This window comes from Echinops telfairi, unplaced genomic scaffold (assembly GCF_000313985.2).
Source record: "Echinops telfairi isolate 266 unplaced genomic scaffold, ASM31398v2 ScPeMD7_20;HRSCAF=75, whole genome shotgun sequence".
NCBI classification, from domain to species: Eukaryota; Metazoa; Chordata; class Mammalia; order Afrosoricida; family Tenrecidae; genus Echinops; species Echinops telfairi.
In genome coordinates this window covers 5,435,016-5,449,745 of record NW_022103917.1, presented here as the reverse complement: position 1 = coordinate 5,449,745, position 14,730 = coordinate 5,435,016, and the positions used below count along the sequence as shown (strand labels likewise).

The 14,730-nt window shown below is 43.9% G+C and overlaps 1 protein-coding gene across 1 annotated transcript in view; it reads right to left on the bottom strand.

The window, feature by feature from the left end:
* Positions 1-12,895, bottom strand: part of MCF2 (MCF.2 cell line derived transforming sequence) — a 54,529-nt gene extending 41,634 nt beyond the window's left edge. Inside the window, exons 1-6 of the mRNA XM_045288367.1 lie at positions 12,714-12,895; positions 7,907-8,026; positions 6,924-7,040; positions 4,771-4,920; positions 1,826-1,962; positions 1,395-1,509 (exon numbers count right to left, since the gene is read on the bottom strand). Coding sequence (XP_045144302.1) covers positions 1,395-1,509; positions 1,826-1,962; positions 4,771-4,920; positions 6,924-7,040; positions 7,907-8,026; positions 12,714-12,764 — 690 coding nt within the window. The 5' untranslated portion in view covers positions 12,765-12,895. The remainder of the gene's footprint in view (positions 1-1,394; positions 1,510-1,825; positions 1,963-4,770; positions 4,921-6,923; positions 7,041-7,906; positions 8,027-12,713) is intronic.
* Between the last annotated feature and the right edge of the window lie 1,835 nt (positions 12,896-14,730).

The window sequence follows — 14,730 nt, the reverse complement described above, 5'->3', positions numbered from 1 at the left end:
GGGGGGGGGGACATTTGATGTGGAGCAAGATATTTGCATGACCTATTAGTCCCGAGGGGAAATAAGGAGGAGCTCTATTCAATTATGCTTGACTGGGTCATCCAATTCAACACCTACCATGTAGAAACAAATGAACACATGATTCTAGCTGTTCACACACACGCTAAGCCTGCCCACGAGAAGATTCATACAAGCCCAACACGAAAACAACTGGGTCTGAAAAAGTGCTCTATTCTTCAACGATGTCAATAGCATAGAGAGAGAGAGAGAGAGAGAGAGAGACTGAGAGACACTGTAGAAACGTTCAAGGCCAAAAGCCTAGACTGGGTCCCGTCCCCAAACAAACAGAAAAAAACATCTGACCCCACTGTCGTCCAGTCAATTCTGACTCCCTCCCAGGGAGCCTACATGGGCTTCCGAGGCTGTAAGCCAGTGGTTCTCAACCTGTAGGTCACGACCCCTTTGGGGGTCAAACGACCTTTTCACAGGGGTTGCCTAAGACCATCGGAAAACGAATAAATATTTCACAATATATAATCACATATTATTTTGCAATTAATCACTATGTTTTAATTATGTTTAATTATGTTCAATTTATAGCAATAAAAATACATCCTGCCTATCAGATATATTTACATGACAATTCATAACAGTAGCAAAATGACAGTGATGAAGTGGCAACGGAAATTATATTATGGTTGGGGGTCACCACCACATGAGGAAGTGTATGGAAGGGTGGCGGCATGAGGAAGGCTGAGGACCACTGCTGTAAGCCTTCACAGGAGCGGACAACCTCATCTTTCTCCCACGGAGCAGCTTTGGGAGTCTGAACTGCTGACCCTGGGATTGGCAGTGTGACAACACCACCAGACAAATTTCTGTACTAGAGGAAAAAGAAATGCTCTTTTCAGGAGTAAATAGCAAAGGCAGGGGGGAGCACTAGAATAGATTGCGATTGCATAACTCATTTTAAAGGTGATCTAACCATGGTGTGGGGAGGGGGGGGATGCTCTAAAATGTTTGTGGTCATGATTGTACAATTCTCTTTTGATATGACTGAACAATTGAACTATTAAATTGTATGATATGTACACTACGTGCCAATAAAACTGTTGAGGGAAAATATTCTAAAGCCCATCAACTGAATCAATTCACTAAATTGAAATGCTGATGTTATATACTTATTTTTGAAAGTTGTGCATCGATGTTACATGGTTTGAATATGAGAAATGCACTGTGGCTATGTAAAATAAAAGTCCCTATTCTTAGAGATCTATTATTAGAGATACTGATGTATTTAGGGGCCATCATGTATACAGCTCATTCTCAAATGGGTCAGAAAACAATACAATCTGGATATATCAGTTCCTGATAGATGTTTCATTTCACCTTACCTTTTGAAAATCCTGTTCAAACTTCCAAAGTTGAAGGTACTGCTCCATTTTTTGTTTGTGTTTTTCCCAAAATCCATCAAAGGCACTTTCCATGTCATGTACCTGAGTCAGCAACCTTAACAACATGAGTCAAAGGACATCTTTTAAAAATGATTTGTGTCATAGGTGTGTAAACACACCTGCTTTATCCATTCAGAATTATAGATCAAGTCAAAGCCTGTGATACTTGTTCAGGCCCCACCCACTCCATCAATGCCCACAAATCCTCTTCCACAAACAAAACTATGTCAGTGGAACACAACTCAGAGATGGAGTCTTCGCATCCCAGATGTCCAAATAATGTTTACACGTCACACACTACCGCAAGAATGGGCGATTCCCCTTCAGAATCATTAAAGATGGCGCCCGGAAAGCAAACTGAGAGCACTCACTTCTGAATGGTTTGCCATTCACTACTTATTTGATGGCGACGTTCAAGTCTTCTGGATCTGACAGCTTCTTGTGGGCCAGGTCCTTCCAGATTGGTCAGCAAAATTGTTCCTTCATTGGTCACAGCTGTAATATCATTCTGTACAAATACACAAGAGGAAGCACCGGGCATTAGAAATCGAACCTCGCTGCACTAAAGAGAAGGAAGCACACACCTATTGCATACACAGAAGGAACACACGTTCTAGAATGGCCTTTGGTCTTCTGTCTGAAGAATTAGGTAAGACCTCGGGCACCACAGAGTCCAAAGCTCATGAGGTTCGCCAAGGAGACCGTCCATGGTGAGAGATGGGTGGCGCACACTCGGTGTTTCATTCATAGCATGTCTTCTCACACTCAGAGAAACTTGTCGTCTCTTCGCTTGTCCTCTGGTAACGTTTTAAATTCAAGTAGCGGGACCACAATAAAGACTGGCGCACTGTAGAAATGAAATCCAAACGGAACCCACCACCATCAAGTGCATTCCCATTCCTGGCACCTCTGCAGGCCAAAGAAAAGTGGCCTTTGTGGGTTTCTCCAAGAATAACTCTTCACTGGAGCAGGCAGCAGCATCTGCCTCCCACAGAGTGGCTTGAAGTACCGACCTTGCAGTTAACGGCCCAACACTTCTCCCTCTGCACACACATCATTAGTGATGGATATTCTGACAGCGTTTGGTACCTTACCTATCAATCCTTAATTGTTACCCATCACTGCCTGCCCTCATTCTTATTTTACGACATACTTGGGTTTTGCCGATTCAAAATGAAGCATCGACCTCTCTTCAGAAACTCTTAACCTTGGAGAGTGCTCTGTGGATCATAATGCCCTGCAGGCATCAATGGCAAGGTCTTCTGGCCCCCTGAAATTCTAAGCAACAAATTGGGTGTGCATGCATTTTTCAGCCTAATCCATCATCAATATTCACGGCAAGCACAGTGAAGAAATCAAAAGCTAGATTGCACTGGGCCGATTTCTTTAAAGGGATAAAGAGTAAAGATGTCACCTCAAGGCCTCTGATGTGCCTTAACCCTGCCATAGGATTTCCCCTCCCCTGCTCTGCCTGTAAAAGCTGCACAACTCAAAGAGCAGACCATGGAAGAATTGATGCATTTGCTCATGATGCTGGTGAAGAAACGGAAAGGACCACAGACTGCCGAAAGAACCCATAAGTCTGTCTTGGAGGAGTACAGCCAGAATGCTCCTTGGAAGCATTGGGCTCCTGTACTTGAGCCACGTTCTGAAGAGGGCCCAGTCCCTGGAGACAGACATCATACTCGGTGTAAAGAAGGTCAGTGGAAAAGAGGGAGGTCCTCAGTCAGATGGGTTGGTGCAATGGCTGCAACAATGGACTCAAAGACCAACCATTGTGAGGATGGCGTGGGACCGGCAAGTGTGTCCTGTTGTGCATGGAGTCGCCGCCGTGAGTTGGGCCAACGTGATTGGCACCTGACAACACCAACAAAATACTTTTCAGGAAAAAGGTTCTATGATAAATTAGACATGAGTAAGGACATGAAGAGTCCATATTTGTTAAGCACCAATGATGTATGAAGCATTGTTGTACCTACATCATATATTTTTCTTCATTTCATCTTCACAACCCTACAAGGCGTGCATGCAGCATCAGCACCATCAACTTCTCTTTGTATACAAACAAACCAAACGAGTTGTTGCCTTGGTATTGGTTCTGACTCATGGCAACCCCATGTAGGTCTGCTCCATACGGTTTTCTGGGAAAGACTTCGTCTCACGTACTTCGGACATATGCTCAGGAGAGACCAGTCGCTGGAGAAGGATGTCATGTTTGGGAAAGTGGAGGGGCAGTGACAAAAGAGGAAGGCCCTCAATGAGATGGACGGACACAGTGGCTTCAACAAGGGGCTCAAATGTAAGAACAATTGTTAGGATGGCCCAGGCACTGTTTCCTTCTGTTGTACGATGGACCTCTATAAATCGGAACCAACTCAGTGGCACCTGACAAGGACCAGGACCTAAGTTCATTGTAAAGGTCAGGAAATGAAACGCAGAGAGCATAAGCACATTTCTCAGCATCACACAGCTGGTGGGAGGCCGAGCTTCCCTTCGTTGGACAGTTGTGCTCTGAGATGGTGTTTTAAAGTGTCACTGTCTCGTGCTCTGAGATGGTGTTTTAAAGTGTCACTGTCTCTCTTCTTAATGTGAAAGTGTTACGACTTCATAGAACTTGAATCTCCTCCTAGTGCACTCAGGATGCCTGTTGTCATCTGAAGGAGAAGTGTTCTCTATAGATCCCTGGTGCTTGTTCATATCACTAACACTTGAGGGAGGTGGAAACAAAGGTGCCCGCTGCTTGTCTCAATCGTCCCTCAGAATCCTTCACAATCCCACACTCCCCACAGGACCTGGCCAGAGAACAATCCCTGATCTATTGTAAACAAACAAACAAACAAACAGACAATGAGAATGGATATCCTGCGGGAAAGAGAACTGGAAACCAATTGAGCACTGCTTGCACTCACAAAGCCAGGGCATGGCTGAGCTGGGATGAGAGCTGAGGCCTCGTGGTTTTCCCATCAACGCCTCACCCCCTCCAACTTCCCACGCTACCTGTGATGGTGACCCAAATAGGACACCTGTCTGATTCCTGGTTCTCACTCTTGCTTTGAAATGAGGGTCTTTCCATAAGCCCTGTTTACAGATAAACAACTCCTCAAGAGAATGCATCAGGGCCAAAGAGGGCATTTGGACCCAATCTTTCCAGGATAATTTCCTCTTGTAAAGTATTCTGATTTCTTTTTCATCGTTTGCTTTGTAATATAGAAATATATATCTCCTCCCTGTAAAGGACGCAATGTGGAATGGACGCTCGAATACGTATGAAAAAGCTCGTGGAACACACTTGCTGGTCCGCTCTCAGCAGACTTACCTTCAGGACGTGGTACCTCTCAGCGCGGATGGCAAGAAGTTCTTCTACTCCAGGAATATCATCTGGCAGTTCTGTTTCAGCCAATTCGGTCCCAAAGGACTGTAACATCTGCGCCATTTCCTTCACTGTGACGGCAAAATTTTCTATAGCCTGCAAAGAGCCGGTGACCCATTTAATGATATGGTAACTCTGCCAACATATCAAATCCTGGCATAGTCATTGCATTTACTTAGTTAGGTATGACAACAAACACATATACTATCACCTCTCCTGTGCTAAGGAACTTGGGCGTTGCCCTTGGCAGTCAACATTCACTTTGCATCTAAGCCTCGGAGAAACTAAAGTGAGGGTTAGAGTCTTTCCCGAGTGCCTTTGAGCTAAAACTCTGGACTGAAATCATGGACATGGATGAACCTGAGTCCTTTGTTTTATGCCCTGAAGAAACACAGTGCTTTCCTTCTTCTGTGAAGCTGTGCAATTGGTCCTTTATAACAACTGTATTCTGAGGAGTTGTGAGAACATCAACGCCACTTTACATTGGTGTGGTCTCATTGATCAACAAACCTGGGCCTTCCAAACAAGGTGCTGTTCTAAAGCTACAGGGAATAGCTAGTCCCGAACAATTGCTTTGCGGTACTGCCGATTGGAAATCCTGGTCACTGAGGCTCTATTGCCTTGAAATGTCAAGCAAAGTTTTACTGCTTCCTGTGTTTCCAAATCAATGGCTGTCAGGAAGAAGGGCCAATTTCAAATACCATAGCTGCTTTCTGTATACCATGCAGCTGTACAGGTGATTAGAGACTAGTGGCTGCTGTTGTTGTTGGGTGCTGGGGAGTCAGTTCTGACCCATGGCGACCCCAGGTGACATAGAACTGGTCCATTGGGAGGTTTCAAAACTAAGATTTCTGAAAGCAGATTACCAGGTCTTGTTTCCATGAAGCTACTGGGTGGGTTTGAACCACCAAGCTTTTAATGATCAGCTGAGAACTTAACCTTAACATGAGCACAGCTCCTTTATTAAGACCAGACTCTGCTAGGTGTGTACAGGAACCATTCATGGGAATGAACAGTAATGTTGTACGAGGGGGTTAGGGATCACAAAGAACCCTGAGTTACATCATGAATGCCTGCAATGGGCCTTCATCTCTCGGGTGGCATTCAAAGTCAAGATTCTGTCCCCCATATTCACACCTGTGAGGCACCTGGCCTCCCCCTCTCTGTAACTGTCTAGAATAGAAGAACCCTTTGCTCCAAATGTGATGGCCTCAAAGCACCGTGAGAAGGATGACACTGAGGGTTTCCTACATGCCATCTAACAGCATTATCTAAGGTATGGCATGTGCCAGGTGCACATGCAGGGGGAGACACTGAGAAATTTCTATTGACCCTAGTTTCCTGTTTGCTTCCTCAAGCATGGTGGATATCCAGAGGTCAATGGGAGAGGGGGTGGGGGGTGGGCGTTTAGAGAGGGGCACTTGCTGCAGCAGGGCACAAATCTAAGGGGGCAACAGACGAGATGCAGAATGACATTCTGATGTAGCACAAAGATGAAAAGCATCTGACAGAGGCAGCTGGATGGTGGAGGGGCGCATTTCTGTTAATGCATTCATCAGCATCCATGTCTTGACCTTGGGAGAGGGCACCACTGAAAGAGATTTCCCCACACCTCGTGTTGCTCTTCCTCACTGGGCTCCTAAGGGCTGGCCTTTGCCAAACATTGTCCATTTGTGGTCACATTTCATCTTCCCAGGTGCCCTAAGAGGTAAGGCCCTCTTATTCCTAGTTTAGATTTGGGAAAACTAAGACTTGAGAAGTTATCTCTCTTGTCCAAGGCCATTCAGGTAAAAACCAACAGTGTCAGAATTGGAGCCCAACTTCCTCCGAACTTGGCTTACTACGGGGTTACTACAGGGCCCCAAGAGGGGTGGAGACATCTGGGCACCCTAGCCCTCAATTGGCACCCTCCGTGACTCTTCCTTTCGAGGGATTTCCTGTGGAACAAAACCAAGATGTGCATGATCTGTGCGTTTGAAAAGTCACAGCCCCAGAACCCTGGTTTGGCTTCATTTTGCAAAGAGGAAAACAACTCTCCAAGTCAATTGCAAGGCTAATAGGAAGGAAAAGGCTCTCCAGGAAGGACAAAAGCAACATACATTTCTGAAGATGATCCATTCTCTGTGGCTGTACTGCAAGGTGCCCCCTAACTCAGGGGTTAATTGCTTGCCATCAATGTATTTCAGCAAATCACTAACTGAGCTCAGCACAACAACCTATATAAATAAGCAAGAAAGATACTGTTAACTGTCCTTCGCAGCATCCCTCCATCCACCTGTACATTGTACTTCAGAACATATTCAGCAGAAAAGAAAAAAAAAAGATCTTTCAGCAATGGTTGGAACACTTGCCGCCTGTGCATCCCCCACATCCGAGTGCGCATTGCTGTCTTCAGATAATAACCGTTTCAATTTCACTTACCAAACCATGGCTCTATAGAGCAAAATGTATCTCCATAGAAACCCAAATGCCTAGTTCTCCTTCATCTCAAAGTTTGCATTGTTAGTGGCTAGGCTCTGCAAGAATGCGGATGCCCACACTAATATGAAAGGACATTCTGCAGTGTTAGAATTGATCAGGCAGGGATTGGTTTTGCTCAAATTGCTCCACTGGAGGAGCACTGTATTCCTAACTCTCAAAATGCATAAAAATATCTGGCAAACAAACAAACAAGCACGGTCCTCTGAACTAGTTCAGGAAGTAAGTTCAAATACATCAAAACACGTTCGAGTTTACTAAAAAAATATCCTGACTGAGGTCTCTTGGGAGATATATATGAGTACATACACACACATCCATATATATACAGACATATATGCAGACATGAATATAAAACACGCATGATATGCACGTGTATGCTTTTTGAAATGAATGGATTCCTCTATGACTGTTCATCACAAGGTGAAACCTATTTTTACAGTAGAAGCAGAAGTCCTCCAGGCATTTCAAATTTATATTCTTTGGGGGACACATTCTTTCCCCATTTACATGCTTGGATGAGCACATGCAAAAATATCAACAGCACAGTACAGGGTTTTCATGGGAGCCAAAGGGACCAAGCATTTCAATAATGAACTCTTACTGGCAATTTCATCATGAAATCATCCTGGTTGAATCGAAAGCCAATGCCAGTGAACGTTCGTTGAAGAAAACCGGTGGGCCGGAGAACCAAGATCAAGTGCAAGTTCCCAGGGAAGGAAACCTGTAGAAAGGAAGATGGGAAATCACTGCTCCAAACACGCATTCAACTGAGCACAGATCAGAACATATGCAATGAAAGGAACAAAATGTAAGGCCCTAATGTCCACAGCAGGCCAACACATTGAAAATGGGTATTGATAAGCTCTCAAAACATGGAAATAGCCAGGAAAATCATCTCAGGTCATGCAGGTCAAACGCTTGCAAAGCTTCTGTAGGGAATCTTCTCAAGCTGCACAAGTTTTAAAGCTGTTTTCCTTGAACTTAAACTGCATCTTTTTCCTGGGGTGGGAGTGGAGGGATAGAATTAGAAGGGAGTTTCCTACAATCGCCGTCAAAGCTGAAAGGGAGCTGAATGAAATGCTTGCCCTAAACCACAAGGGGGTGGGGGAGAAAACGATTATAAAGCATGTCTTTGTTTTCATCCAAGCCCGATTCACTGAGGATCTTCCATGTGCCTCTTCCGTGTATTTAAGTGAATTACTATCAGGCATTGAGTGTACACAGATTAATAAATCCTACAAGGGCTCCTCAACAGGTTACTCAGAAGGCTGGCACAGGACAGAGCCATGCTTCCTTCTGTAATACATTTGGTCCCCATGAGATTACAGTTGCCTCAACAGCAAATAACAACCACTATTTAATAGCAGAGTCCCTCAGGGATCAATAAACAAAGGCATTAGGATAAGAGGCCTGGGTCTCATGAGGTCAAAAAGGGAGAAATTAACTGGGTCAGAATGCCACTCTAGTTTGCCAATGCCTCCCCAGGGTCTATACCAATCCCTGGAACTAGCTGGTTAGGAAATAATGACTGGATGAAAGAAGTCAAAATAAAACCACGCAAACCTCAGTGAGGAATGGGCTGTTATTAATAAACTACCACCACATGCCAAATGTTTACAGCAAACTAAATATTTTTGTCAACATTATCATAGGTCCTCTTCATAGCAAGCCTATGAAAGTTGTTGCAAAAATGTTTTAAATCATTTTATTAGGGGATCATACAACTCTTATCACAATCCATCCATCCATCCATTGTGTCAAGCACATTTGTACATATGTTGCCATCATCATTTTCAAAGCATTTTCTTTCTACTTGAACCCTTGGAATCAGTTCCTCATCCCCGCCCCTCCTTCCCCAGCCCTCCCTCATGAACCCTTGGTAATTTATAAACTATTATTATTTTTTCATATCTTGCACTGTCCAGTGTCTTCCTTTTACCCCCTTGTCTCTTATTCATTTCTCTGGGAAGTGGGTTATAGGTAGGTCATTGTAATCGGTCCCCCTTTTCTCCCTCCACCTTCCCCTTCCCCTCCTGATATAGCTACTCTTAATATTGGTCCTGGGGGGTTTATCTGTCCTGTGTTTCCAGCTCTGATCTGTACCTGTGTACATGCTCTGGTATAGCCAGATTTCTAAGGTAGAGTTAGGGTCATGATAGTGGTGCGAGGAAGCATTAAAGAAACAGAGGAAAGCTGTATGTTTCATCAGTACTATACTGCACCCTGACTGGCCCCTCTTCTCCCCAAGACCCTTCTGTAAGGATCAAAAAGATTAAATATAACTTGTCCCAGCTGGGGGTACCTAGATTTAAGATCTTCCTCATTCTTAGTAGCAGTATTAGAGAGCTCAGGAGAAAAGGTCTCAGTCCAAAAGCTAGAGGGAAAGGAAGCTGGCGGGTGGTGCCTGAAAGATGAACAAAAACCAAATAACAAAGGAGCATGCCTGTCCTGCTAAGATGTTTGGATTTTCTCTTGGAGGGAAGGGGAGTCTCTAAAAAGGTTGACCACCGCAGAGCACCATTTCAGATTTGCCTTTTTAGAATGATCACTCGGGTTACTTTGTGGGGAAGGGATTGGATTTGGACAAAAGTAGAGCAGACAGAAGAGTTGGGAGGCTAGCCACCCAATATGCTTTACGCTATTATCCTCAAATCAAAATCAAGCTCACAGCCATGGAGTGCATTCTGACTCACAGCGACCCTGTAGGGCAAGAGAGAAACACCTCTCAGGGTTTCCAAGACTGCCCACCTCTGAGACAAGCAGGTTATTTCATTCCGGCTGCAAACCTGGTATTTGAAGGTTTGCTACAACACAGAGGAGCCCCTGAGTAGGGCAAACAGTTAATGGACTTGGCTAACTGAAAGGATGGAGGCTCCAGTCCCCTGAGGCACCTCAGAAGAAAGGCCTGGCGATCTACTTCTGAAAACTGTACCATGGAAACTGCTATGGAGCGCAGTTCTACTCAATGGCAGTTGCTTTAGACAGCATCAGTTTTATTGCATACAATAAAAAATGACTTACGCTAGTCTTCCTGGAATGGGGGTACTTTACCAGAGCCCACTACACCTGTGCCAGGCTTCACAAGACTGCATCGAGGTAGGCACTATTGTCATTTTCCTGATGCGCACACTGAAGGACAGTGAGGGGCAGGTGGCCAAGGTTCCGCCTGCACCCAGGTCTATCTGGCTCTGAAGGGCAAGTTCTTTCCTAATCCCTCTAGTACTTCACCCTGAATGAGTTGACCACCAACTCAGACATGCGATTTAGCATTTAGCCGTGACATGCCCTTGACTTCTACAAAATGGGACAAACACTATGAGTCAAAACAAAATAGTGGTAACAATTTCACATCCTTGAGTCTACTGAACATAATTTTGGGATGGCCTAGGATTGACCTTGATGAGGTCTGACTCACCTCTTCACAATAAGCTGGGGAGTAGCTCATGACCCCAAACTAGAAAAGATAGCTTCCAATGGCATGAGTCACTTCGGTGTTCTCCCCCACTCCCCAACCCCAAGTCCTCATTTCTCAGGGCGGCAGTCTCGCGCACCACTCCTTCCTTGGGAGGTTGACATTCTCCTCCTTTGCTGCTCCTTTGGCCACCTTCCTCCACTACCTACGTCCACCACCTAAGCAGCGCCATCCTGTCTTTGGACTTTGCACGCACTGCACCATCCTTTGAGGTGCTGCTATCATAGCTTCTAGAATCAGCTCGATGCCAGAGACTGTCCAAGATCAAACTATGGCATTGATTGCCAACCCAAATTCACATTTTTCACTCTGGGGATCCCCTGTCCATGTAGAAGAAAAAAAACCAGTTTTCTACCATTGTCCTAGGTTTCAGGCTTCATTCAATCCCTCTTGTTTCTAAGTACCTGTTCCTAGGGGTCACTCAGGACGATTCATTTTTCTTAAGAAAAAATGGCAACAAGGAAAGATAACCGGAGCAATGGCCTTACTTAAGTAGTCCACTCATTATGAAGCCTTCCCTCTGGTAGATTGAGAGCTCCTTTTGCCCATTGGCCATTCCCCTTCTTTAGCTTTGACACCTGGACTGTGTCTAGCCATATGTTAGAACAGTCTATTCAACAGGTACCTATGTGCTATAGTTATTTCTGTATGTATTAATGTGTAAACACTAGACATGAAAGTAGTCTCAGATCTAAAAAAAATCTACACATAGAAAGCATTAAGATAGTTCTGAAAGCTTAAATAAGCAACCTTTGATAACAAAAGAGCTAATGTCAGTTGCACAGGAAATTGTTCCTTCTGCACCCAAAATTGTTCAGTCTGAAGTTCTTTCTCTTATAATATGTGTCAAGCTGAAGGTATAATTCTCTCAAACTTAAAAAGATCACGTTCCAGCTGTCATTTTTGAAAATATTCTGAGCTAAGAGTTTTGTTAGCATATAAATTATTTACGCACCCATTAAAGTTCACAACTATTCTGCTAGAATAAAATTTCTACTGGGCTTTTTGTCTTCTCTTACTTTGGACTCAAACTGTCACTGATTCTTCTTGTTCTTTTTTACTCCTTTCTGTGTTATCTAGATTTTTTAGTAAGCAATTATTATATTTCAAAAGTAAAAAAACTATTTTAAGTTTGGTGGGGTTTTTTTTGGGGGGGGGAGTAGCATTTAAAGCTACATGAGGGAGTGCCATGTCACCCTATCTCCAACATGCATCTACAGATACATACCCCTTAACACATTTATTGGGAAATTTGGACTTGAAGGGGAAAATTGGGTTAGAAGAATGCTCCCAATGTATATCAGAGGAGAAATTCCTAATTCTAGCCTCTATTGTGAAGTTATCACTTGTATTTTCCTCTTCCACGCCCCCCACCCCACCCCAATAATGTGGCCAATAAACGAACATTTTTAATGTTTAAAGTTTGAGTTTGGAGAAACATTGGAACACAACGATTTCAAAACTTTTCCCTTTTTTGTTTTTGTTTTGTAATTTCACTTGCCCAGTAACGCTCAAGAAGCGTGGCCTTTTCCTATGCTGTTAAAAAAAAAAGTCTCCAGACCTGCCCACGATATCATACTCTACTTGAGTCTGGTGAACGAGAGGATCGATTCCTGGGTGGGGTATTATTTGAACTCGAGATTTAAAGCTAGTTTGCCCAAGGATTCAAAATGTCCATCATCTGAATTAAGTCGCATGACTATTGGTGCTATCGATTTCGAAATTATATTTCAACTCCTGGACTCCTTCAAATTCCCTTGTGTCAAGGTCCCAGTCATCACATCAACGCAATCCATGCAAATCCCACATCTCCGACCTCATCACCTGTCCCAAACCGCCCCATGGAGCAGTCTGTGCTGTGGCACCAGAGCTGCAGCATCCCTGCACTGGAATTGGGGCTAGGCTTTCCAAGCAGGACTGCAGGCAGAGCCCTTACCGCATTCCTTCTGAACCTCATCTTGCCTCTCCGGGGACTTGCTTCTGCCATCTCGCCTAGACACAATTATACTCTTCTGTTCCGACTGTCAATGCAACATTGATGAAATATGAGCTGCTTCTTGGGTAGGATGCTTAAAACAGCAGCCAAAAACCTCTATCCAAAAAAGCTACCGTTAACTGCTTCCATCATCACAGTGGAAGCGCTGCAAAAAAAAAAAAAAAAACCAACCACCACCACTCTCCCTGATTAGTCAGCTGACAGATCCTTCCCTGCGGCTCATGGTGATTCAGAGTTGACACAGTCCCCGTTAGTTGGCCTGATAGAAGCGCCAGGGTTGGCGTGTGCTGGACAGCTCCCCAAGATCTGGCAAGTCCTATGAAAAGATCGACTCCCCTCCAGGAGCTTTGTGCAGTCTTTGTGGGACTGGCTAGCTCTTTGGAGGCGCAGTTTGGTTTTTAAGGTGGAATGCTAAGAATCTTTGTGAAGGTGGTCTTGGTAGTTTTTGGGTTTTTTTCCTCCCTTCTACCCCGTCCCCCATCCTGGTCTCTGACTTAAATTTCCATTTGGGATTGGATTCTGTTGTTTTTCCTCTCCAGTTTTTAAATCATTTTTAGAATTTTAATCATTTTTTATTTCAAATGACTAAACAGAAAAGTATATACAACTGTACAGCTAGTTGAATTTTCACCAAGGAATACATATGTGGCCCCAGCACCCAACCCAAGACATGAACGTTGCCCAACGTTATCTGCATGAGAGCCGCACGCAGCTCCTTTCCTCTGTTGCCCAGTTTGCTGCTCTCGGAGTACCACAGTCCCGTGACTAGTGGCCATCGGGGTGGTTTCTAGCTTGGGAGTCTTATACTTGCCTTGTCTGAGTTTTATGATTAAATTATTATTTTTTTGAGCCTTGAGAAAGATGATAATTGGTACAATTCTCTCCTGATGATAAACTCAAAAGAGCATAGCACGGCAACTTTCTAAGACGGATAGAATTCTCTGCCAACTGAAAATCCCCCCCAAAGGCATGAATTAGAAACAAACCTCATCACCTTTCCTCAGTGGCAAAATATAATCCAATCACAAAATTTCATTTGGGATTCTACCCGGTCTTCGAAATGAATTACACAAAGATTGCACGGACACACATTTGAAAGGATACACCATAGGCAATCACGTTTATGGATACAATGGCGATTTTCACCAAGAACCTTCTCTGAGTGCCAACTGGTCCTCTTAATATTAGTTTGTATTCAACACATACTGCTATACTGTGAACAGTGCCTAACACCTAGATGGGGTTGAGAACACCAAGGTGGTCTTGGGTTTGGTTAGAAACTATACCACAAGCAGAAACATATCTTTTTTATAAAGAAAAGGCACACCCCAAACAACCTATAGATAGTTATAGGTCATTAGCACTTGATTCCCATTTTCTCCATCACCATCACACCTGGGAAATTATGAGAATAAAGAGAACCTGAACTTCGAGTTATTTACTGAGTGTGGTGGTTCATGGTTACCTGCTGAGAGAGCATTGGTGGGGTGGGGGAGGGGGCAAAAAAACAAATCCTCACCCCCCTGCTGGCCCAAAATCCATAGGATTATGAAACTAATCATTTATTGGTCTTTTATGAAAAAACAACCTCCGTTCCAAGCAACCTACTTGGTTAACAAAACCAAAACTCTACCAAGAAATTGAGGCCATAGGCCAGCCAAATAGGCACTCAATGAAAATTAATTAAATCAGACCAGTACAAGTGTTTGGCCAAAAGAAGAAAGCTGGGTAATAAAAAATGTTTTATTGTAACAAGTGCTATGTTTAGTACAAAAGAATCAATTATTGGCATAAGCTGGGGTTCGCTCACCAAGCCCAAGGACTGATCCTACAAGGCCAGTACGAGATAAATAGCTTTTCCTTCATTAGCTGCATTGATGGAGTTCAGTAGACTATGGAGAGCAGATGTATCCAGTCCAAAAGGACTTTACCCTTTTCTTAAAAGATTGAATTTCTT